Consider the following 27599-nt stretch of genomic DNA (forward strand, 5'->3'; position numbering starts at 1 on the left):
ATGTGATTTTGGCTCAAAATTTGCTGGTTTCTGTGCCCCAGGCTCGCTGCCAACGTGACAGTGAGCAGATCTCCAGGGATGGACCTCTGGAAATTGGCTTCCCTGTTCCTGTGAAGGATGTGACACCACTTCAGGCCCTGCCAGCATCAGGGAAAAAAGGTAATTCCTCCTGGTGATACAGGACAGAGCTTTGCTGTTGTTCGGTTGGTAACTGGTGAGTTGGGGGTGACACGAGTGGGGAATTTATTGCCAAGCTCTAAACAGGATATTTGGAATCCTTCTGATCACCATGGCTAATTTTCTTTCTGATTTCATATTTTTGGGTGGAGGTTGAATTCCAATAGCTTTGAAAACCACTGGTAGGCCTCCACTTCACTCACCCAGGAGCTGATCTAGGTGTCACAGCCCTCTATCATACAAGGACAGATGTTTAGGAGGGTAAATGGGAGACTGTGCCCTTTGGACCCCAAGGAAAAATAAATTATGTCCCCCTCTGTGTTTATTTGTGTTCTGTTCAAGTAGAACTGGCTGTGCTGATGTGAAACAGTGAAGCCTCAGGTGGTTTCACATCTGTTTCACGTGTGGGTGAGTTTGCTGAGCAGTGTTCAGCATTTTAGAGCAGTTACAGCAACGGGATAAATCCAGTGAGGGACAAAATCTCTTACAAGTTCTTATAAATCCAGGTTAGTGGAGTATTGGAAAAAACTCAGAGTGATTCCACTCCAGGCTGGCTGGAATGGTTGATCTGGAATGCTTCACATCCAGAGCAGGGGCACAGTGTGAAAATGCCATCCCAGCTTTTCACCCAGCTTTGCCTAGGGTTTTGAAAAGACCTTGAAAAATGAAACTGCATCATAATGGCAAGCAGCAAGAAGGACTGGAGAAGACAAGTGGCCAGAAATTAGGGATTTGGTGCTATAAAACAGAAAGACGAAGGAGTTTGTAATGTGGTTTGTGAATTTTAAAAAAAGCTACTGAAGAAGATGCAGCTTCCACTGGAGTAAAGTTTCCTCTGGAGAGAAAGCAGTGTGGGAGCAGATGTACTCAGAGATGGCCACCACACTTCCATTTGTCTAAAATACCCTTTTAAACCTCTAAGCAGAATACCTGTGAGTGTTCTGGGGATTTTCTGCTCCTGTCCAGAGGTTTATTTGGGTGCTTTGATGTGTGTTGCAGAGCCACAAGGCATCTCCTGGGAGACCCCAGTGGAGGGCACAGTGAAGGGAGAATCCCTCATAGAGTCAGACTTGGGAGAGCAGTCCCAGGAGCAGCAGGAGCACCAAGTGCAGTTAAAACTGACCATTGAAGATTTTGTCCTGCACAAGATGCTGGGGAAGGGCAGTTTTGGCAAGGTAAGAACTGGGACTGGGACACCACTGTGGGCATTTGCGTGTTGCTTTGTGTGGCATTAAATAGATCTGGTTTGAAGGGACACTTAGGGAAAAACACGGAATGGAATCATTTAGGTTGGAATGAATGGAATCATTTAGGTGGGAAAAGACCTCCAAGGTTTTTCCATCCAACTGCTAACCCAGCACTGCCAAGTCCACCACTAACTGTGTCCCCAAGTGCCACATCCACGTGTTTTTTGAGCACTTTCAGGGATGGTGACTCCACCACTTCCTTGGGCAGCCCCTTTAATGCCTGACCACTCTTCCAGTGAAGAAATTTTTTTGAATATCCCATCTCAACCTCCCCTGGAACAACTTGAGGCCATTTCCTCTTGTTCTGTCCCTGTTCCCTGGAGCAGAGCCTGACTCCCCCTGTCTGTCCCCTCCTGTCAGCAGTTGTGCACAAGGTCCCCCCTGAGCCTCCTTTGCTCCAGGCTGAGCCCTTTCCCAGCTCCTTCTGGTGTTCTAGCCCCTTCCCCAGCTCCATTCCCTTCTCTGGACGTGCTCCAGCCCCTCAGTGCCTTCCTTGTAGTGATGGACCCAGAACTGAGTACAGGATTTGAGTTGTGGCCTCACCAGTGCCCAGTACAGGTCCCTGCCCTGGTCCTGCTGCCACACAATGGCTGATAAATCTCAAAATCTTCAAAGAATCCTTCTCTGGCATGGCTGAATCCTGAACTCCATCTTCTCCTCACCTTGTCCTTCTCCCTGTCCCATTAGCTGCTCTCTCATGACAGGACAGGGATGCCCCAGGCAGGGTTTCAATTTCCCCTTCTGTGCAGGTTGATGGATCCCCAGGATGTCGCAGACGTCTTTTTGTGAAAATCCTTTCTTAGGATTTTTCCTGCTGAAGCTGGGAAGTTTCAGCAACAAAATGTAAACAATGATTATCTGCTGCTGTAGAATGCAACAAGTTCATCTGTGATTGGCCCATCTTAGATGTTTATAATTAATGGCCAATCAAGGACCGAGCTATCTCAGACTGTCAGAGAGAGCTGCCTTTTGTTATCATTCATTCTTTTATATTCTTAGCTTAGCTAGCTTCTGAAGAAACCTTTCCTTCTATTTCTTTTTAGTATAGTTATAATGTAATATATATATATATATATATATATATATATCATAAAATAATAAATCAAGCCTTCTGAACACAGAGTCAACATTCTCATCCCTTGCCTCATCCAAGAACCCCTGTGAACACTGTCACACCAGGATATCCCCAGAGAGCTGGTGGGAAAGGTCTCTGTGCTCTCCCTCTTCACAGGGAGGTGGAAGCATGAGCTGAGGAGCTGAGTGTGGATCAGCTCTGCTCTCAGAGTAGCAGGTCCCAGCTGGGAGCAGAAACTGCTCTTTCCAGCTCTGATCCGTGCTGCAGCCCAAAGCAAATTCTGCAGCAGCCAAGGATTTGTGCTTTTGAAACAAGAACCACCTGTTTTCAGTGGATGCTTTAATCCTGGTGAATTGTGGATTATTCTTCCCCATTGCAGGGGACTCGTGTTACTCAGTGCCAGCACAGAGCTGAGAGAAGCAATTTCAGAGGGACTCCCCATTGTGTTTTCACAGCCAATAAGGAGAAGGAATATGGATCACATTGCCTGCATCCCACTTCTTTCCAAGGGGGAAACTGTGCCTTGACAAAGGGCTGCTTTTTGTCTGCTAAATGATCTGGAGCAATTGCTGCAGCCAGTTCCTCCACTGGTAAAATATTTCCTGTGTTGGCCTTTCACAGAATCATAGAATGGTTTGGGCTGAAAGGGACCTTAAAGACCATCTATTTCCAGCTCAATGCACAGGGAAATTTTCCACTAGAAAGTGTTGTGTCCACTTGTCATGTCCTCAGTTTGCATGGGAGCCAGAGCTGAAGCATCTCACAGCTAAACCAGAGTACCCCAAACCAATATTCCAGACTAACCTGCAATCAAGAGTGTGGATATAATATATAAACATTTTTATTGGAAGTAAAGGATCTCTGGAGGTCTTCTTATCTAAACCATTCCTCAAAAGAGATCTCATGAGAGGTGAGAGGTGTTCATCTCTTCAAGTCCTGAGTGCCTCCATTGAAGCACATTCTGTACCTTGTTTTAGCCCTCATGCTGACATGGACTCTGCAGGTTTCTGCATCTCTCTGAAGTGCACATCTCTGTGGGTGTGGAGAGGATGGGCCATTTTGTGCCTTTCTGCAACAAAAACTCACCCACGAGTTTCCTGTGCTGGTGTCACTCCTGGTGGCCTCATTTGCTTGGAGAGAGATTCACTTCCCCATAGAGGGGACAGGGTGTCACATCTCAGTGCCTGTGTGATCCTGGGGGGCTGAGGGGCAGATCCTTGAGGATATCTCCCACCACCCCCTCTGGATGTGCTCTGGCATTGCCTCCCCTGCTCCTTGGGAGCCACAGCACAGGTCACAAATGCAGCACATTCATTACCCAGCTTCCCCAGGAGAGCAGTGCCCAGCACAAACATGAGGGTAAAAAGGGAGCCTGCAGCATCAGCACTGTGAGCATTTCTGGTCATTCAGTGCAGAGACAGAGGGAGGCTCTACTCTCTGTCTGGTGCCACAAAGTGAAATGCAGCAGTAGCCAAAAGGATAAATAAAACTTTTGTCGGGGCTAAAACGTGTCTGAGCTTACTCAGTAAATAGTGTCTGGCAGAGAACTTCAAAGACCTCTTTGAAGAGGTCTTTAAATAAATCTTACACATTTATTCAGTCTATAGAAACAGGGTCAGCAGGCTGTTAGTGTGAAGATCAGGACTGTCACTGCCTTCCAGGAGAGACCTCTTTGCTCTGTGGTCTCTAGAAACCCTTCTCTGCTGCTCTGGGTTTAATTTTCCCTGCCTATAAAAATAGACAGAGGTTGTAACTCCTCTGGGAGGTGTTTTCCCATTCTCAGAGAAGAACCAGGGACCCAGCCTGTGTGCTCAGACCTGAAAACTGAGAGGAAGGAGGGAAAGACATCTGATATAAAACCAGTCCAGCTACTGGTGGACATCATTTTCCACCTGCTTAAGAGCTGGTGCAGGGTATTTGCATTTCAAATGCTGACAAAGCATTATTCTGTGTTTTATTATTTGAAGTCAGAAAACAGGAAATGTATCTGAGGAGCATTTGCATGGGGATGGTTTCTGTTATCAGAGGTGTTTGGCTCTCTGGCATGTCCTTTCCATCCAGGCATGTACCCTTCTCCTGTAATTGCCAAGATTTTCACATCCTTCTCCAGGGCTCAACTTCATAAAACTATTCTGGGTGTGGGGAGCAAACTCAAAGTCCTTAATGGCAGAATGGGGCCTTAAGCATCGAGGTTTTTAAGGTGTACCCCAGTGAATTCCCAGGAGCTCAGTTCCCACCCTCACATGGCTGTTCTGAGAGAAGATAATCCCTCTCTCTGAGCAGCTGTTTCCATTCCAGGTGTTCCTGGCCGAGCTGAAGAGCACAGACCAGTATTTTGCTGTGAAGGCCCTGAAGAAGGACGTGGTGCTGATGGACGATGACGTTGAGTGCACGATGGTGGAGAAGAGAGTCCTCTCCTTGGCTTGGGAGCACCCATTCCTCACTCATGTCTTCTGCACGTTCCAGACCAAGGTGAGACAAGCATCTGCCACCTTCTTCCACAGGCTGAGAATGCTTTACTGAAATACAGATGCTTGGTGAAGGGCTTCAGCCTGCTGGGGTCCACCTGGGACATGAAGTGGTGCTCAGGGAAGGGATCTTCAGATTAAGCACTCAGAAAATAGCTCCAGAAATTTAATCTACTTTTCCCACATCAGTCTGGGGATGGGATGGTGTATTTGAGGATTATGGCATCCAAGAGTCATTGAGGTAAAATCTGCTGTTAAAATCTGCATCTGGTACCCTGGGCCAAGGATGTGCCAAGGCCACAGCCAGGGTAAGGATGACACTGACTCCTCATGGAGTTATCTGAACCTCTTGGACCATGGAGCATTGTGCTGCAGCTAGCCTGGATCAAAGCCAACTCAAGAAACCCTGGTTTTGGAGGATAAACATGCTGTCATTCACTTCTTTGCCTCCAGTTATTGTTAAATGGCATCAGACACTGGTGGTTCTGCAGCTCAGAGCTCCTGAAACCTTGCTTGTGACTCCAAACCAAAACTGAAGTGACATTTAAGTAATCCACATATTTCCATGGTCCTACATGCCAACAACTGCTCAGCTTCCCAGAGGCACCACCAATAGCCTTAACACCAAAGCACACACAAGGCATAGAAAGTAACCATGGAAGTTTGAGGGTTTGTCTTTGTCCAGCCTACTCAAACCATTCCTGAGAGATGGTTGATATCTCTTAGCTCAATTTCAGAGCAGCACTGTCTCATGGCTGCTTGTTCAGGGGTTTGTTTGGATGCTCCCAGTCCCTGCTCAGCCCCAGGGTTTGGTGGCACAAGGCCTTGCTCAGTGTAAGGTTAGGATCTGACCAGTGGGAGGTTCTTCTGCAGGCTCACGAGAAACAAATACAACCTCTGTGCTACATCCCAGTCATCTGTGGATGTGGCACCTGTTTAAAGACAGGTTAAATTTATAACAGGGAACATCTGGGAACTGCTGTAGGTGCTGTAGGCATTGAGCCCAGGCATTCATGTTTAACCCCTTTGGGACTGAGAGTGGGGATAATGTGTGCTGGGAATGAATCCTTTTAACTCCCTACTTGAGGAGGGCTGGTTTTCAGAGGAAAATATAAATGCCACAACTCCAAAAGCAAAGAAGATCAAGATTTAATTGAAGAGAGAAAAAATTGACAGCAGTCACAGCTCTATGAGGGAGATTTTACTCCAGGGATTGCTGCCTATATCTCCAGAGGGATGCTGACTGAAGTCAGCAGCAGAGCCATGCTGTCTGTGCTCCAGCCTGGTCTGGGAGCTGTAGGTTGTGATGATGTTCATAAAAGTCTTAGGATGAGGGAAGAGATGATAATGTTTCAGAAGGCTGATTTATTATTTTATTATATATATTATATTAAAACTATACTAAAAGAATAGTTATATACTATATATAGTATATATATACTAGTATATATATATACTAGTATTATATACTATATACATATATATATACTAGTATATATATATACTAGTACTATATACTATATACTATATACTATATACTATATACTATATACTATATACTATATACTATATACTATATACTATATATATACTAGTACTATATATATTAAAAATATTATATATATACTATACTATATACTTTTATAATAGTATATATATATACACACTAGTATAAAACTATACTAAAAGAATAGTAGTATACTAAAACTATACTAAAATAATATATTATATTAAAACTATACTAAAAAACTCCATGTTTCAGAAGGCTGATTTAATATTTTATGATATATATTATATTAAAACTATACTAAAAGAATAGAAGAAAAGATTTCATCAGAAGGCTGGCTAAGAATAGAAAAAGAATGATGACAAAGGCATGTGACTGTCCAAGAAAGTCCAGATCGCTGGGCTGTGATTGGCCATTAATTAGAAACAACCACATGAGACCAATCCCAGATGCACCTGTTGCATTCCACAGCAGCAGATAACCATTGTTTACATTTTGTTCCTTAGGCCTCCCAGCTTCTCAGGAGAAAAAACCTTAAGGAAAGGATTTTTCATGAAACATGTCTGTGACAGTAGGTCAGGGTCAGGATGGTGCAGCAGGGACATTCTGGAGTCTGGGTTCAGGCAGTGCAGGCATGCAAGTGTCCCCTCATGAGACCACAGCAAAAAGAGGAGAGGCCAAATGGGGTGGTGTCAGGATCCAGGTGGGATTTACTGACTGTTTAAGGGGAAAAACTGAAGGATGGAAAAGCAATGAGTGCCTGAAAAATTCATGGGTGCCAGGCTCAAAAAGCCAGATGATTTTTTTTCAGCACTTCAGGGCAGCAGCACAGAATTGCCCTCCTGTCATGGAGAAAGAATTCCCATCCATCTCATCCCAAGCCATCCCTGCCTCTTTAAATCTGTGTGATCTCCCCATCTTAGCTCCACAGACAGGAGCTGGGATGGGGCTGCCCAGGCCAAAGCTGCTCTGGGCTCTGGTTGATTTTCTCCCCTGTATTTTCTCCCCTGACCTTTGCAAGCCAGCAGAGATCACTCAGGGCAGGAAAGTCACCCAGAGCTGGGAGCTGTGACAACCTTGGATGGTCCTCCAGGGCTCAAAGCACTGTGGCTGTCAGAATGTCTTTTATGGCAATAGTTTTAGGATCATGGAATGGTTTGGGTTGGAAGGGACCTTAAAAATCACCTATTCCCATCCCCCTGCCATGGGCAGAAGCCACAGCACTGCTGTGTAGAGTCCCTCTATGGATTTTAATATTGAAAATATGACATTTTTTTGTTTCTTGGAGTTTCACTGGATAGATAAGTAAACAGAAACACATGTGCCAATGCCTTTCTGAATGCCTCATGCTTTGGCTTCCTGAGCTGCTCCAGGTGCTGTGTCTCTGCAAAGGACAGTAAAACCAGGAATATTCCTGCACCAAAGCAAGGACCTCAATAGTCCACATGTTTCCAGAGGGGGAAAAAGTCCTTTAATCTGTTGGCAGCTCTCTGAGCTCTGGGATGAGTTTCTTCCTCACCTCCACCCAGGTAATGAGTGACTGCTCAATTACATAAATCTGGATGGCCCTTCAGACAGGTTTTTGGAGTCTGAATGATCGATGCTTTCAAAATTCTGAATACTTTTCTTGTTTTATTGCATGAGAATAAATACAAGCCCACAGTGTTTGCGTGGGTTTTTTTTGTCCAATCTTTTTTTGAAATTTTCTGTTTTATTTTACTGCAGTCATCTTTGTATCCAGATACTCAGCTGGCATAATTACATACTCTGAATTTTAACAATAAGCTCAAAGAGCTATTCTGCTATTCTGCTGTACTAGATTTAAAGGGATGCTGTTATGTTAAAGAGGAGGAAAAATATGTTTATAATTCTGTGAAATCCCAAAATCAGTAATGCCAAAATAATGACTAGGCATCCCAGAGCTTATGTTTTATTCTTTTTTGCATTTCACTGATCTTCTGCCATAAAAATAGGCTTCCCCTTTTTGAAAGTCACTTTTATTTCTGTTTCTTTACCTCATTGACCAAGTTTTATTAACACCCTTTACCTAAATGCAAATTAAATCTTGAGGCATTTTGACTTGCAGCACAAAATAGCATCAGAGAAGATTATCTCAACCCAAAAGAGAAGTAATGGTTACTGCAATTTAAAAGAAAATATTACAGAAATGTTTATTTTCTGCTTAGTGTTGTATTACGTGTTTTTTTCCTGGTGGTGAGCCTTTTTCTCATCCTCTGTTGCCCTTGTGTGCTTAATACTGACTGAAAAATCTCTTACACCGGCAAGAAGGAGAAAAGAATTGTAAAAGAAGTGTGGTCATAATTTGAAAATTCTTTGTTTTCCATGGGTATTTTCAGATTTTTCATTAGAATATCTCCTCAGAGGTTACTTAAATTCCTGAAATTATTTTTTTTTTCCAAGCATGATTTCAGTTTTCTTCTCTCTCTGACTGCCTCTTGAGGGGCAGGGCTGATTTCTTTGCCCTGAATCAGAGCATGGGGTTGGCATGGGGGCATTTCACACCCTTGGCATGTTCAGCTCCTCTGCCTGGTGGTGCCAGGGACCTCCTGAACATCCCTAGCTCCATCCTCCTACTTTTTCTTGGAAATATCTGTCCATCCCTGTAGTATTCTGAGTACTTTGTGCTTGGAAAAAATCTGATTCAAGGCCAAATTTGAAGCAGCTGATGGGAAATTTTAGGAAAGCTCTGAGGATTTTGCCTCTTGCAACCAACAGGCAGGAAAGCTGGCAAGGTCTTGTTGGATCCTGGCCAAAATTTCAACGTGGTTTAGCAGAAATAGCAACGCCTCAGCAGAGCTTTGGGATTTCTACAGGGTTGTGCCAGAGGAGGTGTGAGCAGCTGTAATTAAAATATCAAATATGTGAAGTTTTTGTAAGACACTTCTAGGTGATGTTAGCCCATGTGATGTGAACTGGGGGAAGGAATTGGCCAGGAAAAGAGGAGGATAGCTCAGAAGTGGGGTTTTTTAAAGTAAAAGATGAATGCCATATTCAATACACATATTGTCATTGCCTCCCCATTGTCCAGCCTGAGGAAAATCAGCCCAAAATGCAGTCAGCTTTGCCTGAGATTTCTAAAAATCTGTAGTCTAGCTGCACTTTATCCTGAAAAAAAATTACTTCCTAAAATAAAAGCATTTAAATTTTATTATGTTTTTCAACGGCTAAAATATTTACGTTTCATGGATTTGGCTAGTTTTTGTTTCGTTTTTGGTCTAGTGAATTTTTTTTTTTTTTTTTAATCCACAAAACTTCAGACAAATCTTTCTGTAGCCTTGAGGAAATCAGTCTCTCTCCAAGATTCTGCTGGACACTGATAGGGAGAACCACTTCTCTTACAAGACCTGGGCTGCTGGTGCCTCAGTTTATCAGTGAGTGATGGGCTCTGTCTGCTCTGAGTGTGAGGAAAGGTCTTGGGATCTCAGAGCTCGAGTGGAAGCCAAGTCTGCACCTTCCTCTCTGCAAATGTATTTTATTTATGTGTATAAATATATATTCATATGTATAAATATATTCCTGTGCTTTGTACCAAGCAGATGGGCACATCATGCTGAGCATCCCAAACGAGCAGCTCGAACAGCCAGGAATGCTGAGAGTGCAAGGATTAGAACAAGGAATAAACACTGAGAGAAAAGGCTGGGCTGGATTATTGGGCAGCTGTAAGAAATGCTGCCATCTCCAGAAGACTGGCTGATATTACACAAGAGGGTGGGGAAAAATATTTAAACCAAAAAAACAGAATTAAAACTTGGATTGCTCTGGTGCAAATTCCAGTGGAGGTGAAGGAGTAACCCTGTGTTAACTGTTCCTTGTGACAGTGGACACAGAGAGGACTGCACTGCCCTCTTTCCCACTGGATGGGATGCTCTCAAGGGATTGCAGCACTCAGTGATGTGGTGGAAAAGGCTGGAGAAGCTTTTGGCTGCCAGCTTTCCCATGAAATAAAACAGATCCAAGGTGTGGATCAGCATCAGCATCCAGGCTGTGCTGAGCTGCATGAAAAGGTGAGAGCAGAGCCAGCTGCAGGAATTGCATCATGTCCAGCCTTTCCCTTATCTAGGGACAGCCTAGTTCAATGGGAATGCAGCAGGATTGATCTAGAGCCCTCTCCACATGGAGGCATTTGTTAGGGTAACTGATCTAAACACAGGTAAATCCACACTGTCCTGCAGCATTAATTATTCTGACATCCATCCTCCTGGAATCCCTGGGAAGAAGAATTTTTGCTCCTCGGTAAATGGTGTTAAATTGTGTATTTGTATGTATGCAAGTGCTTTCAAAATGCAAAGAAAACAAAAATCTGAAAATCTCTGCAGAAAAGTGCTCTGGAGGGCTTCCAGCTGGTTAAAGGACTTTAAGAGCCTATTAAAGGATGTACCTTCAAAAGATCCATTTAAATGCTGCCTGCTTTATACTCATTGTTTATAAAGTTGAAAGCATCTCTGATAGTGCCTATTCATTCTCCCAGCAGTGCAGCAGAGCAGGTTGGTTTAACCCCATCCCTGCCATGCCTTGGAGAGGGAGCAGGTGGCTCTGTGGGGAGGAGCTCAGCACAGGCACTGAGGGATTGAAAGGGCAGGGAAGTGAGTTCCTGCAGCAATCCAGGCTTTCAGCACTGGCAAGACTGGGGAGCAGTGTTATTTTGTGTGCAGGAGCTGTGTTATGCTGTGCAGGACACTGCTGCCATGTCTGTGTGTTGTACAACCTCATGTTGTAGGGCTCTGTCTGCTGCAGGAGCAGCACTTCACCCTCCCACAGAAGGGTTTGTCCTGTTCCCAGTGCTGCAATGGAGAGAGATGGGAGATGGCCTAGAAGTAGAGAATGGCTGATTGTCTTGGTTTGGAAAGACAGGAGTCTGCTAAGGAAGGCAGAAGCCTCCCCTGACTGAAGTTGAGAACGTAAACCCTCCCCCCCCCCTCCAAATTGCTAGAAATTTTAATTTAAAGGACTTTCGGGCAAAAATATGGAAGCAGGAAATAACAGTTCTTTAATAGGAAAGGAAAAATAAAAGAATAAAATAAACAATGCAGTACACTAGAACAACACTGACAGAGTCAGAACCCAACCTGACACCCTGTGGGTCAGGGTGTTGGCAGCAGTCCCATTGGAATTGTGCCTGCAGCCCTCCTGCAGTGTCAGAGGTGGTTCTGTTGGAGCAAGGGGGATTTGTAGAGAAGGATGTATTCTTCCTCTGAAGATCCAGTGGGAGAGGCAGCTGCTGTTCCTCTGGGGAATCCAGTGGAGAAGCCGTGCTGGTGTTCCAGAATCTCCAGATTATATCCAGGTAGGAATGCTTGGCTCCTCCCTCTGGGCACACATCTCCCAGTGGGAAGCTGCAGTTCTTATCAGCCATGCAGTGACATTCAATAGCTGTTATCAGCAGATGTCCCCTCCCAAGGGAGGAGTGATTGTGAGCACTCAGAGAGAGATAAGGCAAACTGCCCACTTGACAAAGGTAATCTGTCATACAGATGGCAGTAGAATACATCTTGCATTGCAATCTGGAACACTGATATATGGATATTTATTGTCATCTTATTGCGGGGGTTCCATACTGTTGTCTCCTGTCACAAAAGTTCCAAACCTTCTTGGTGTTTCTCATGGGCGGCTCCTCCCAGCACTGACTCTTTCTCCTTCACAAAGCCCTCAACTGACTCCAGGTCCCTTCTTACCCAGCCACCCCACTCTTTTATAGCATCTTCTGCTCATTGCTTACAGCTGTGGCCTGTTAAAGTCAGGCCTGTTCCTGATCTTTGATAATTGGCCCAGCTGCAGCTCCTTAGGGGTGAGATTACTTTCTACACTATCTTTATTTTCTTATATTCTATCCCCCTACAGATATTCTGGTGTTAAATACATCAGGAAGTGTTTGGACAATGCTCCCAGGCACCTGGTGTGATTCTCAGGGGTGTCCTGTGTCCAGGAGTTGGACTGTGATGATCCTTGTTGGTCCCTTCCAGCTCAGAATTTCTATGATTTTATAACTACCCTGGTGCAGTGTCCATCTCTGAGTGAAGGAAGGGCCTTTACAATCCTCCTTGAGCTCTGTGGTCACAAAAGATGGTCATGAGGTCTGTCATGGCACCAAACTTTTTCTGTTGTGTGAGTCCAGAACCATGACCAGAAGTTTAGCTTGAGCATTTGCTACCCAGGGATGCTCCCACAGGTGGTCAGCACTCTGTCTGTCACCTGCCTGCAGGACAGAGGAACAGGACACTCTTTCCAAGCCTTCTGCAGAGCTGTGTGGGTCTCACATTGAGCAACAACATTCCTGTTGTTTGCTCAACATCCACAGGCAGGACTGCTGAATTTGCAGGCAACTCCAACATGGGAAGAGAGGAGAATCTTTCATGTTTCAGAAGGCTGATTTATTATTTTATGATATATATTAATGTTAAAAGAAAATGAGATATTAAAACTATACTTAAAGAATAGAAGAAAGGATTTCATCAGAAAGCTGGAATGGAATGGAATGGAATGATAATAAAATCTTGTGACTGACCAGAGAGTCTGGGACAGCTGGACTGCGATTGGCCATTAATTAAAAACAACCACATGAGATCAATCACAGATGCACCTGTTGCATTCCACAGCAGCAGATAACCATTGTTTACATTTAGTTTCTGAAGCCTCTCAGCTTCTCAGGAGAAAGGATCCTAACAAAAGGATTTTTCATAAAATATGTCTGTGACACAGGACCGCTGCAGGGGATAAGGGCATGGCAGAGCCTTGAGAATCAGGGAGTGGTTTGGGCTAGAAAGGACCTTTAAAGGTCATCTAGTCCAGCTGCCCTGCAGTGAGCAGGGACATTTTCAACCAGATAAAACCCCCTTGCCTGCTCCAAGTGCTGACAGGCTCCAGAGCCTCCCAGGACTGGCAGGAGCCATCAGCCAACTTTCCCAGGACAAGGGGCAGTGAAGTGGAGCCTGTGTGCAAGAACGTCCCCCCCGCCACTCCGACCCTTTGACCTCAGCTCTCTCTTGAATTTTTGGTGGTTTCTACAACGGGTTTTGCCACTTCCCATATTTAATGTGCTCTGCAGATCTCAGACCTAGGAAGCTGACTGCAGCAAGTTGTTGCACTTGGCCTTTCTTGGTTACACCTCACCACTCACAATGACGTAGGGCTGATCTCAACCAGTTCTCTTCCATGAGCTGTTCCAGGAATCTGCACTTCTTAAGAAACAAGGGGAACTTCCAAACCCCTTCCAAGAGCAGGAAAGTCAGAGTGATCCTGTCTGTCTTTTCAATAGAGTTTTCTATAGCACCTGATATATCATAAACTTCAGTACTAAACATTCCTGAGTAAAGTTTGTATTCTCCAGCTCCATGACTTAACGAGCAACAGGGTTTGTATATGTGGATGTAAATTATTCTGAGGGGTTGCTCCACCTTTTCTTCCCTCAAGGATGCTGCCAGAGTCCCCAGTTTCAAGTCAGAGTCCCTGGTTTCATTTAAATAAGTACATCAGATGTTGCTCAATCCATGAACAAGCAGAGCATGACTGCTCATTCTACTGGATAAACAAGGATTTCAGGCTACAATTAGAGATGTGTGATGAGGTGTACCCAAAATCAGTGGACTTTACAGGGGAACTGAGGGGTTTTTTTCCTTCCCAGACCCCTAAAGCTGAGTCTGGCCCATTTCAAGCCCCATGAGGTTTCTTCAGTCCCAGCAGGACACACATGGTTGCTGGTGTGTTGTTGGCTAAACCCCATCACCTCCCTGTGCACCTTCCCAAAGAGCATCTGTTCATGTATTTTCCTGAGCTCACATTGCTTCCAGCATTTATACATTTCTTCACTAAATTTCCCACCTTCCTCTGGCCTTTTTTGCTTGCTGAAACTCATTTATGTGCACAGCCCCCTGCAGGTGCAAGAAACACTGAAAACCTGCACCCATTTGGTTGAGTGATGGAATTTGTATTCTTTCCCCAGGAGGCCAGATCTGGCTTTGAGCTTGTTGGATAACAGGTGGGGTTTCCAGTGAGTCCATTTAAATTAGAGTGCTGTAATTAAGAGGATCTGGCTAAAGAAATTGCACAAATTAGAGCAGACAGCTGTTGTTTGAAATGAACAAGCACTTTTGTGATTTTTGAACATAGCCAGCTCTTGGCTTGCTGCCAGAGATACTTTTTATGGATAAAAACCTTCAACTGTTAAAAATATAAGTGAAAATAACTCTATTTGCCCCCCAGAAAAAATGTAATGGGCAATAGGCAACACAAGGAAGATATTCATAAACTTTATAGCATAGCCTAGAGATGACTGACTTCAGGTGTGTACAGAACAGAGAGAGGCTTTGAGGGGGAAAAATACCACATCCATTTTGTTTTGTTCCTGCACTTATGCACAAAAGGTGAGATTCCCAAAACAGAAGTTTAAACTGGGACCATAGCTCAGTGTGCAGATCCGTTCCTTCAGAAAAAGGTGTCCTTTCTGCTTTGTAGAGACAATTCAGAGTGGAAGGCATCAATCCAAACCAGCTTCTGCAGGGTTCTGGTGGTGAGTTTTGGCTCTTGCAGCTGTGAGTGGATCAGTGTCATGGACATGAGCAACCTGGTCTAGTGGGAGGTGTCCCTGCCCAGGGCAGGGGGTTGGAACCTTAGGGGTCTTTAAGGTCCCTTCCCACCCAAACCATGCAGTGATTCCATGATTCTGTATCAAGGATTGGAAAAGAAACCTCAGTGATCAGTTCTGCTCATGATATATAGAGAGATTCCATCATTTCTGTGTGCCAGGAGGAGAGTTTTTCACTGCCCTGGTTGAACAACTGATGGTTTCTTGTAACTGAGGACAACAACTCGACCATGCAAGTGCTCAATGGGTATCTAGAAACATGATTAATTCATTACTTTCCCCACCAGCAAGTTACATACAGCAGCTTTCAGGCTTAAAATCAAGCATGTACTTGGAACAAATGGCTGTGTCTGGCTGGTGTCTCTGATGACTTGAGAGAGTCAGCCCCAGGTGCCTCCACAGAAGCTGTGCAGGAATGCAGGTGACACCAGCTTGAAGTGACTCCACTGGATGGGTACTGAACTGGGATGGGGACCAGAGGAGAGCTGGGAGTGATTTTTGCCTTTTCCACTAGAAGCTTGTCCATCTGTCCTTCTACTGTACGGGCACTGTAAAGTCACTGACCCCTTTCTGTGAGCCTGGAGCTCTGCTGGTAAAAATCCACGGCCCCAGCTGGTTATGAAGGGGCTTTGCAGTGTTTGCTAGTGGTGTTTATAGAAATCAGAGCAGGGAATGTGAGTTTGGGCTTAGGGAACCAAGAGGAGAAATGAGGAATCTAAAAAAAAAGCTGTTTTCTTTCCAAAACCCTCACAGTAACACTTTCCTTCCTCTTTTTGAGTGTTTTCTGAGCAGTTTGATTTTATTATTTATTATCTCCTTGTCTCATTCTCTAGGAAAACCTCTTTTTTGTGATGGAATACCTCAATGGAGGAGACCTCATGTTCCACATCCAGAGCTGCCACAAGTTCGACCTCCCCAGAGCAACGTAAGACATTTACCATTGCCTTTGGGCCTGATTTTATTCCCTGCTCTGCCCCTGCCCTGCAGAGGAAATCTTGGGCAGATTATTTCACCTCTCTCCACCTTGCCCAGCTGAAAAGTGGGGATGATGCTTGTGCTGGAAGCCTCTCTGTCCCAGCTGTCCCCAAACTCAACAGACCCATACAGGACATTCTCCCAGCTCAGGGAGGGACTGGAGTGAGTCACTTCCCATCCTCTTCTCCCTCCCACAGAAGACTTTTAGTCTTGGTTTCACTCAGACATGACCTTGCTGCTTTTCAACACCCTGTAGCCAAATTGCAGGACCTGCTGAAGCTGAGGTTCCCAGCCCAGTGGTCAGAGGTGAAGCTGTTGTTTGTCAGAAGTAATGGGATTTTCCCTTTTTTCCCCACTTAAAGTTCAAGGGGGTGGGGTGAAAACCTATCAAAAGCACAAAAGGTAAATTTAAACAAAAAATTAATATACCAGCAGAGAATTAAATATGTATTTAGCTTTGATTAAAGCAAATAGAAGAATTAGAATATATGAAAGGTGCTTTTGATCCTTCTGCAAGCAAAAGGTATTTTGAAAGTCAACATTGAAACCACTATAGGAATTACGTTTATTTAATAATTTAATAATAAAAAACCCACACCATATTTTAAATCAGTGTTTGGTGATATTTTTCAAATGAATTTGAACATCCAGAGTTAAGGGCGAATGCATTGAAGACTGAGGGAGCAGAGCTGTGCCACACTGGAGTGGGATATGATCCTGTGGTTTCATTCACTTCTGGGACAGCACTTTCATTCTTCACAATGATGGCCTCTTTGACCTTTGGGTCAAAATGTGCTGAGAACAATGACTTCGAGCTCAAAAAACAACTCCAGAGAAAGGCCACCAGCCTGCTGGATAGCCCATATTATGGATAAGCTTTCAAAACCAGAAAACAATTTCTTTACTGAAAGTGTACTCAGTCATTGGAACAGGCTGTCCAGGGAAGTGGTGGGATCACTGTCCCTGGAAGTGTTCAAAAAATGTGGATGTGGCACTTGGGGATGTGGTTTTTTAGTGGTGGTTTTGGCAGTGCTGGGTTAATGGCTGGACTCAATGATAGAGGGGTTTTCCAAGCTAAATAATTCCAGAATTCCAGGATTCTTTGAAAAGCAGGTCATAAATCTGGGCAGGGAGTCTGTCTGTGCTCCCCATCTCAGATTCCCCCTGCTTTTGGGAATCTCACATCACCCATCAGGAAAACACAGTCACCCCAAGCCTTCTGGAGACACTCCAAACCTTCTGGAACCTAAAGAAATTTTGGCTCTTGTGGGGACAAGGTTTTTCTCTTTTTGGGTCTAATTGAAAAAACCTTTGGGAAGAAGCTCCTGTTCTGACCTGTGCCTTCTGTCATTCAGGTTTTATGCTGCTGAAATAATTTGTGGGCTCCAGTTCCTCCACTCCAAGGGCATCATATACAGGTAATTTTACTCTTTAGTGTAATTAATATGCTAAATGCTAAACCTTTTTTGCTTTTTCCTGCAATGGCAGCAGAGAGGCTGTTCCTTGGCTGTACTTACTGGCATTGCAATTCCCTGCACATTTCCCTTCTACATAGTTTGGGTGCTTTATTTTGAAGACTGTAGAAAAGGCAGTTTTGATCCTTCTTTCAGAACCCACTTCTATTTCAGTTAACAGTAAAACAAATGGATTTATTGGGATTTAGTTTTTACATTTTGCATTTACACAGAGCCATTCACACAGCACCCAGTGCAGGCACCTGGTTTAAGCTTTCAACATATCAAGGTATATTAGGGTCGAGTCAGAAACAAGAAATTTGGTACATCTGCTGTGCTGGTTACCTTGGGACAGTGGTGACAAGCTCAACCCTAGTAACAAAATCAGTGAGACAGTGATATATCTTAATTTTGGATTAATTTTGTGCACAGTGGGGAGATGGGATTCATCTCATCATCATGAATCTGAGTTGTCTGTTAAGTTCTTCTTGTAATAAGCAGAGAGCAGAGGGCATTTTTAGGTTCATCAAGCCTGTGTTAAAATGTGTATGGGAAATGTCCAGTTCTACCAGAAATTAGGCCACAGTCTGATTTCCCATGGCCAAAAGGAGGAACTGAATTTCTGGGGAGCTCTGGTTAAGCTCAACCTCATGGCAAAATTCAGTTATTACATTGCAGCCTTCTTTAAAAGCAGAAAACAAATAACTTGTCACAAATAAATGAGCAAGCTCCCTACAGCAATGATGTTTGCAGAGCCCAAAATGAGCTTATTTCAGTGTTTGTCATGTAGCATGAACATTAGAGCAAATGCTGAAAGTGGATGACTTGCTCACAATCCATTCTCCCTTTAAAACACGAGTTTTGATTCTTATTAGTACTCATGTGGGAGCCATTTATAGACTTTATTGACCAGTGATGGTGATTGCATAAACATGAGATCAATATCAGTGGCATTAAGCTAAGATGATCTCTGGGGCCTCAGCAACTTTTCTGTCTCTAATTACTATTCTCCATGAGTGAAGGGAAAAATTTTCTGAAGTGCACAAATCACTTGGCCATGTCTGTTATTTTTAGTCAGTCTTCTCAGAAAATCTGATTAAAAATATCTGCAGGACGTGGTGACTTTATGGCAGAGCTCCTAACGCTGACATTTTATTTATAATTCACATTTTTACTTGGAATCACTGTGCCAGTGCTGTGCTGGGGTTTGGGACCCATTTCCTCCTGAAAGGAGAGGGGTGCTTAGAGTCTGGAACCTTGGGAATTGAGGGAAAATTGGCACATCTGGGCACTGGGTAACATGTGGATAGGGAGAAATATCTCATTCCCAGAAGTTGGTGATATTGCTTTGGGTATCAAGCATTGAGAGAAAAGATTTAACCAGTCCTACTCTCTTTTCCCTTTTTCACTGAAAACAATGACAACAAGGTCAGCTGAGACCACAGAGTCATCAGTATCTCTGTCAGAGCAAACTAAGCACTTAGGAAAGTGAATAGAAATAATTTTTGAAGCTGCATCTCTTGTGATGTTGTAAGAATAATGAATCCAGCTGTTCTGTCTCATGCACCCACGTTTGGAAACATTGCCTTAAATTTTAACGAATGAGCCGAGGTGTTTTTTGGCAGAAACTCCAGTCCCTGGAGCCAATGAGTTTAAGACTCATCAAAATAATGAAAGGAAACTGTAGGTGATGTTTTTTTTTGTTTTGCTTCAATCTACTAGATGAATAAAAGCAGTGCTGGCAGCCCGAGATTGATCTCAACGTTGTAACTAAAATAAGTCATTCCAGCTGGAAATTGTGACAACATGAGTGTCTGCCACTTGGAAGGCAAATGTTTCTCAGTTTTCTCTTTATTTCTCTTTGATTGATGACTCCCATTTTGTCTGGGGCCATATTCTTGCAGCACACAACAATTTAGTGTGTAAACACTGCAGTGTCCCCCACCCTGATGGGGACCTGGCCCAAGCAGGACAAGGAGCTTTGCACAGAGAGATTCTGAAGAATCACCTTCCCTGCAATTGCAGGCCATTATCCCAGGAGCATCAAGCACTGAAAATTACTTTCTTTGAGGGACATTTCTGAAAAACCCCACATTGTAAAGCAGTTGTCAGAGGGAGGGCGTCCCTGCAGTAGCCTTGTTGTTGGGCCTCTTGCCTGAAATGTGGAAAATCACAGAATCACAGCGTGGTTTGGGTTGGAAGGAGCCCTGAAGATCACCAGCCCCCTCACCATGGGCAGGGATGACATCCACAGGATCAGCTCCCATCCAACTTGGCCTGTTGGCCAAAATATGTGTACGCCCTGAATTACTGTGAATAATAACAATTGCACCCTCAGATGTGGGTGTAATTGTTATTTTTATTTATTATTTTTATATATTATATTAATATATAATAATTTTTTAAATATATATATTAAGACACACAAATGTGTCTGGGTGCTTTGGGAGAAGGAGCAGTGATTGCCAGCACAAACCAGGCAGTGCAGGAATGTCTGTGCTCAAAGACCAAGTGAACCAAATTCTACCCACATCCCCAGCTGAGTGCAGCATCACTGATCCAAACATTTTACCTGGGTCACTATCTCAAATCAAAACAAAACCTTTAGGAAAGATTTAAGAAAATTAGCATGGAATCCATGCCACTCTTCCTTTCTTTCTGCTTTTTCTACTTTACAAGTTTTTCTCTCCTTTCACAGTTAGTTCCCACTTGAGCACCTCTTTGTTCTCCACCAAGGGTCATGATTCATCAGCTCGTTTGCTTTTATTTCCTTCTCTGTCCATTTCTGTTTTCTTCCTCTCTCTGGGCTCTTTGTTTCCCAGAGTAGCTGAGAGCCTGAAAACTGAGACAGCAGCCTGGCAGCTGAGTGTGAAAGGCTTTCTAAATCCTGGGGTTCAGATGGTGCAGCCCAGCAGTGGTGGGAACTCTAAGATTATTCTGGGATTATTCTGAGGTTATTCTGGGATTATTCTGGGGTTATTCTGACCCTCTGCAGGGCTTGTGAGTCCTTACCTCTTGTGGCATTTGTAGAGTCTGCACTACAAGGGAGATCTGGCAGCAGCTTCAGGGAAAATATTGAGATTCCCAGGGGAGGAGAGAGTGAGAATTACCTGCTCTCATTCTCCAGACTGTGTTAGGGAAGAAGCACCAGCTGGCACAAAACCCTTCTTAGCTTCATTATTGTGCATCCTTGAAGGAAACAGCTTTTAGAAGATGTCTTGGGTGATGTGATCCTTGGAAGTATCCAAGGCCAGGTTGGATGGGGTTTGGAGCAATATGGGATAGTGGAAGCTGTCCCTGCCCATGGCAGGGGATTGGAACTGGGGAATCTTTAAGGTCCCTTCCAAGTCAAACCACTCTGTGATTCCATGATTCTGTGTCCTCTCCAGCAGATAAATCAGATAAATCAGTGCTGCAACAAGAGAAATGCAGGAGGGGAATGCTGAAGCCCAAGAGAGCAGTTCCTCATTTGTCCCTCAGCCTTCCTTTGTATTTCCAGCATGGAGGCAATACACAGAGGCAGAGAATGAGTGTAATAAGTGTAACCTGCTGAAATAACTTGTGTGCTTCACACTTTGAAGAAATTGTTTTCTTCTCTTCCTCCACAGAGACTTGAAGCTGGACAATGTCCTCCTGGACAACGAGGGGCACATCAAAATTGCCGACTTTGGGATGTGCAAGGAGAACATGTTTGGAGATGCAAAGACAAGCACTTTCTGTGGTACTCCCGACTATATTGCCCCTGAGGTAGGTGTGGGGCACAGGGAACGCTGTGGGACAGGGAACATCTCCAGACATGACTGCTGTGCAGTGGTGGAGGTTACAACGAGCAATAACCTGGTTAGGAGCAGTTCCAGGCCAGAAACTGGATTTCAGCGTGGCTCAATCTGTGTTACTGTTTGGCATTGCTTATATTTTTTGTGGCTAATTCATTTTTTGGTGCAAGTGGAACTTGGCTTAAACCAAGGAAGAGAATGCTCGATGGAAATTCTTTTTGGACCATGGCAGAAGAAACTCCAAGAGGTCCTGAAATTGAGGGACAGACACAGCCTGAGGAATGCTGACTGTGCCCTTTCCCTTATTTCAATTTTTACCCAGACATAAGCTTGTTCTTTATTTAAGCTAGAAAATTTAGGTGTTTTGGACTAGATGTCTCCAGAAAAGAGAAAGTTTCCTTAACTTGATGGCTTCACACAATGATTGATCCTACTATAGAGTGGCTTTGACTAATCAGGTGGCCACAGAAAATATTTTTTTAGCTCAGAGAAAAACCTACAAGTCATCCATGCATCATGTCTGACATTGGTCTGAAATCCATTTATTTACCTTTCAAGATCCCATTTTGTAATTTTCATGTTTTCATGATGGATATTGGTATTTTCCAAAGAGTTGTCAAAACCTTTAGGGTATTTTTTCCCTCTGCTGTAATTCATTGGTCCTTCACTGTGCACTAAGGGCTCGAGTCTGGCTGAGGTTACACCACTGCTGGCTCAAGGGTCTCTTCAAATCAATTGGATTTCTATTGCCTAAGAATGGGTGTAAGTGTGCTCTGCAATCAAGCTGCAATTGTCTTTTATTCCACTTCAGTATGCCTTTATTTAAGAAAAAAAAATGCTATTTTTTGCTCCTAAAAAACAAAAGCCAAGAGTTGATCCATTATATGTGATTTTATTTTATAGAAAAGAGAAAAACTGAAGTAGCTCAGAGTTTTATTTCTACGCTATGTTTATTTTAGGGATTCAATGAGTGCCTATAAAACATTTTATCTCCAAATTGAAAGCACTTCTGGAGTTTATGGATCATCTCTCCTGCCACAGGCAGGAGCACTGGACTCTGTCAGTATTTCACTGCTGTAAATTTTTACAGACCCAGCACCTTGGCCACAGCCATGCAAATAAGGGGGGTATGGGTCAGTAGACAAGCAATTTTTTTTTCTTTTCAAAAAAATCTGACCAGAAAAAAGACAGCCTGAAATTAAATTAATGAGTTTATTTTTGTCCCAGAGAATTTCAAACAAAATAAACCCTTTTATTTCTGAGTGCCATAAAACACTTCAATTTCAATTTCCAGATACTTAAGACTTTTAAAGATAAAGCCTTATAAAAATAATTTCTCTTTTCAGAAGGAAAGGTTGGGATGATTTTGTTTGCAAGTGATCCAGAAAAAAATATATTAAGGGGTCTTGGTGATTTTTATTTTTTTTGGCTCTGAGTAGAATTGTATATATTACAGCATACTGTATATAGTACAGCTCATTGTATATATTACAGCATATATTCAAATCTATTTTTTGTCCCTTTGGCATCTCCCCTTCTGGAGACAGATGGAGCGTAGAGCATCCCACTGCAACCAAGATGTGGGCTCAACAGTAAAGATTGTGGCTCAAAATTAAATTTTCCCCTCTACAGCTCTAAAATTCTGATAAGAGTCCTACGCACCACAGTCATCACGTGAACCTTTAGATATCTGCAATGTAAAAATCTATATATGAGCAGGTTTTTGAGGCTCTTTGAGAACCAAAGGAGACACACAGGGGTTGTATTTTACAGCAGGTAGATATTTAATTAGATGCTTAAAACTGGATGAGTTCCCTTCCTTGGCTATAAAAGGAGCTAGTGATAAGTGGTCCAGCTCTAGATATCTCCACAACAGATACCTAAAAGCAGGTGAGATTAATTTTGCTTCTCCAGAGAGGAAGTTTGAGAACTTGGTGAACAAACCAAGGGACTGACTGAGGACAAATTCCCATTCCTCCATTTAAAGATGTCGCAAGAGGACAGACCAGCAACCCCTTTCATGTTTTTCCTGGGGAGGATGTTGCTGGGGTAGAGTCACACCCTTTTAAGTGACTGATAGTCCCCAAGTACCTTTAAGCTGCCACATTTGTAATTTAAAACTCAGCTTGTGTCGCTGGAATCAATCCCAAGATGCTGATTCCTGACCATTTGTCTTCTTGGACTTCACAAGCCTGATTTGAACCCTTGGAGAGCAGGCTAAAGATGACTCGTCTCATCTTTTACATTTGAGATCTCATTGGTAGCCAAGGATTTGTTCAAGTAATGTAAGAATTACATGCAGCTTGTTGTCTGTAGTGCCAGGGACTGTTTTGGCACCCAGGTGTGGCTCCAAATTTCCAGTGGCAGAATTCTGGCTCCTGCTGCAGGCAGGGGGAAGCACCTCTGACAGAGCAGCTGTGGCAAGGCCATGGTCTGCCCGCCCTCCTGAAGCTGAAAAACTCATGTCAGACATTTGATTTCTGCCTTTGTGGCTCCTCTTTCTGGGCAGATACTGCTGGGACAGAAGTACAACACCTCTGTGGACTGGTGGTCCTTTGGTGTCCTCCTGTATGAGATGCTCATTGGCCAATCCCCTTTCCATGGCCAAGATGAGGAGGAGCTTTTCCAGTCCATCCGCATGGACAACCCCTTCTACCCTCGCTGGCTGGACAAGGATGCAAAGGACATTCTGGTGAAGGTAAGAGTCAACACCCATCAAATGAAAGCCTTTCTGCCAGAATTATTGCTTTGTCTTCAATTTGTTTATCCTCAGCTGTTGTAGAGAGGAACAGATGTAGTTTAGTCATTGTCTTTCCTGTACCACACCTCTCCCATAAGGAGATTTGGGTGTATTCCTTCTCCTGATATCTCCTCACAGATACCTGCAGAGATCAGTTTATTTGCAGAGCAATCCCTAAGGTTTTAATGAGAAAAGCTCATTAACTCCTGGGAAAAATACTTCAAACTAAGGGTTACATGAGTCTGAGATGTTGAACATATCTTTTTGGGGCACATGCTTCCATCTTTCTGCCCAAACACCCTGTACTGGTGTAATCTGTCAGGATTAGAGGTAAGAATCATCTAAATACCAATCAGTAAACTTCCTTGTTTAGGAAAAGAAAATCCTAACATTTTCTCAATTATGGCCTCCTCTCTGGATAATTACACATTCCGCCCTGCTTTATGCCTGTGTTATCATCAGAGAATTTAACCTATGGGATCAACATTCCAGCTTTTTGTAAGAGAGCCCGAGAGGAGGCTGGGGGCGAGAGGGAACATCCGCCAGCACGCCTTCTTCAGGGAAATCAACTGGGAGGCTTTGGAAGAGAGAAGGATGGAGCCTCCTTTCAAACCAAGAGTGGTAAGGATGGATCTTCTTTCACTTCCACCCATCTCAGGTCTTCTAAACCGTGTATTTCTACTGGCTGATCCTCACAGCACTGCTTGGTGGTGGCTGCGAGCCCAGGTCTGGCACAACCACACCTGGGAAACCATAAATTACTCACTGCTTTCCCAGTTACTACAGCAGGGTAACACCTTCCCTTCACCTCAGAACTGCAGCCCATTCTGAAGGGATTGCCTTTCATTGCACTGCTGAAGGTAAAACAGCTCAGAAACCAAGTGTTTGGCTACATCAGAATAATCCTGACTATTAATAACAGTCTTGTTAAATTATTAAAGTCCTGTTAATAACAATAATAGAATTTATTTGACAAGCACATCATATTTTCATTTTACAGTCTTCCACAACTGTTATGCAATTGGTGAGTTCAGTCTGCCATGTTACAAAGCTGTAACATCCCTGCCTGGCAGAATTCCTGGATCACAGGCTCAATGCCTCCTTTACAATATTTATATTTACTGGCTCCCAGCTGAAGGTTGAGCTGAGCCCATAGGAAGGAGCCTGACAGAGCCAGTACCATGGTAATAAAGATCTGACTATTAGTGGTTTAACTTTTTTTTTTTTCTTTTCTTGAAGAAATCTCCAAGTGACTGTAGCAACTTCGACAAGGAATTCCTAAATGAAAAACCCAGACTGTCCTGTGCTGACAGAGCACTGATTAACAGCATGGACCAAAATATGTTCAGCAACTTCTCTTTTGTGAACCCTAAAATGGAGAAAATATTTTCCTGAGATCTGCCTTACTGAAGGAATTCTCTGTAATGATTTGAGTAGCACTTTGTCAGCTGAAGACTGTGCATGGTTGTTTTTATCAAGAACCCTCCAGAAAGAAAGCACCTCAGCGAAAGTTTGTACCATGCCTGGAGGCTTCTGACTTTCTCCAGTCCATGGCAGATGCCAGCCCACTCTTCATTGATGATAAAGTTTCTTTGTGGTATCTTTTGGTCTCTCTTCTCTCTCTTCCTAATGTTCTTGAAGTAGAAATCGTTTGAAAATGAGGAGGTGCCAAAACCTGTTCCCCACTATTGTACACTCAGTCAACAGGTTTCTCTGTAAGAAAATATTAATATATTTAAGCATTCTGGTGATGTCAGTGCCCATTTCTGCAACTCTGACTCAGACCCACCTTCTTCTGAAGGAAAAGTGGTTTGCTCAAGGCCTGAGGGTATCAGGGAAGACTCAGGTTGGATGCTTTGGTAACCTCCACTTGTACATGTGCAGAATTGCCAAAGTGTGCACAGCTTTGAAGAAAGAAATTTGCTCCCTACATCCTTTAGAAATGCTGTTCACACGTGTTAGGATTCAGTTTTTCTCCATGGGACAAAGAGACTTTTTTCAGGTGTCCATTCCACATCTCAATGGATCATTACCAAAGAGAGTGCCAAGATTGGTACAGAAAACCAGAGGTTTACACTTAGTGACTGAGCAGGAAGGATGGGAAGTTGTAGAATGTTTCAAGAACCCTGTTCTAAAGCTTTAAGTGTCTTCTGACACACCAGACTCAGGGCAAGATCTCAATGGGGCTTTCTGACATTTTACCCTAAAACCACATGAGAAAAAGGCAACATTTCCTCAAACCATTGTTTAAGCATTGCAAATGTGGCCTTGCACTCCCAGAATTGGGGTATTTAAGTTTAAAGGTGCTAACTGGTCCTGCAAAGGCTGATTTACTTATTTCTGTAAATGATGTCCCAGCTCACAGGTCAATGAGCTGCACACAATGGTCACAGGGCAGGAGACACCTCAGGTGAGGGTGGTCCTCACCCACACCTTGTGACATTTTGCTGTGTGTTCTATCCAGTCTGTGGGAATGTGGGTGGGTTTAAAAAAATGTCTTTTCCATGATCCTTTCATCATGGGATCCTTTTAAATAAAGGTGCACTGTTTTCTGAGGTTGGAGATGCGTGAAACCACTTGTCACTGAGATACCCATGAAAAGCTGCGTCAAAATCAAGTCAGAGTCTAAAAAGAAGATTTTGTATCAACTTGGGCTTAGCCAGTCTCTCAGGCTGGTGTTGGAATTTATTTGAAGAACATACATTTGGAGCTTTGTTGCATCAGCCTCCAGCCCATGGAGAATAAAAGCTCTGGCAGGTGAGTTATCCCAAAATCTGGTTCCCTTTCAGAGGTGCCTTCCTGGTTCTGCTGGTCCAGGCTGTCAATTTGGAGCTCCCAACAGGATGAGTGCAGCCTTGCAGGCAGTGCTGGGATATCACTGGCAGTGGCTGCAGGCACAGAATCCAGCAGGAGCAAGGCTTGAAGTCAACAAGAAGAGCAGAACACCCTGAGAGAGGTTTCAGTCCAGTGACTCTGATGAAATCCTTGTTTGTGCTGTGTGAAATGCAGGAGGGGGCAGCTGTTCTCACAGTTTGTGGAGCTGGTCATCATGTTTAATTAGAACAGTTGACATGAATTTTTTAAATGCCAGTGCTGTTTGTACAGTTTAATAAAATGTTGTGTATAATTGGGAAATGGGCATTGAAGTGATTCAATAGGGACAAAGAACAGAGGTGTTTAGAAAAGCTATTAAAACGGCTCTGTGCTGTCTGGGAAACATTCTCCAGGGGAATTTTGATCCATAAATACACATCAGCAGCAAGCACTTGAACAACTACTACTCCACAGGGCAACATCTAGACCAAGGATTTGGTGCTGTGCAAAGGTACCCAGGAAGAGAGTGAAATGTTCCTTTTCACTACCAGAAGGTGAAAAAGCTCTCAGTGGGGTCTGGTATCTCTGAGGGGTTGCAAAGGAGATGTGCAGAGGTATTTATTAAAAGAGGGTGACTTAGGACATGGTCCTTTGACACCCAGATGAGGGTGAGCCAATTCACATGAGGGCCTGAGTGTGTCCATGACTCTGATGGAGTCTGGCCAGCCTCATCCAGACTAGAAACTGCATTTCTAAGCATTTGAAGA

The 27599-nt window shown here is 43.6% G+C and overlaps 1 protein-coding gene across 1 annotated transcript in view; it reads left to right on the plus strand.

Annotated features, from left to right (window-relative positions):
* Positions 1 to 27132, plus strand: part of PRKCQ (protein kinase C theta) — a 58237-nt gene extending 31105 nt beyond the window's left edge. The window contains exons 11-19 of the mRNA XM_058806158.1: positions 42 to 159; positions 1177 to 1352; positions 4798 to 4971; positions 15907 to 15998; positions 17404 to 17466; positions 21111 to 21249; positions 23788 to 23976; positions 24511 to 24639; positions 25258 to 27132. Of these exons, the coding sequence (XP_058662141.1) occupies positions 42 to 159; positions 1177 to 1352; positions 4798 to 4971; positions 15907 to 15998; positions 17404 to 17466; positions 21111 to 21249; positions 23788 to 23976; positions 24511 to 24639; positions 25258 to 25413 (1236 nt within the window). The 3' untranslated portion in view covers positions 25414 to 27132. The remainder of the gene's footprint in view (positions 1 to 41; positions 160 to 1176; positions 1353 to 4797; positions 4972 to 15906; positions 15999 to 17403; positions 17467 to 21110; positions 21250 to 23787; positions 23977 to 24510; positions 24640 to 25257) is intronic.
* Positions 27133 to 27599: the final 467 nt, after the last annotated feature.

Source organism: Ammospiza caudacuta, chromosome 5 (genome assembly GCF_027887145.1).
Source record: "Ammospiza caudacuta isolate bAmmCau1 chromosome 5, bAmmCau1.pri, whole genome shotgun sequence".
NCBI classification, from domain to species: Eukaryota; Metazoa; Chordata; class Aves; order Passeriformes; family Passerellidae; genus Ammospiza; species Ammospiza caudacuta.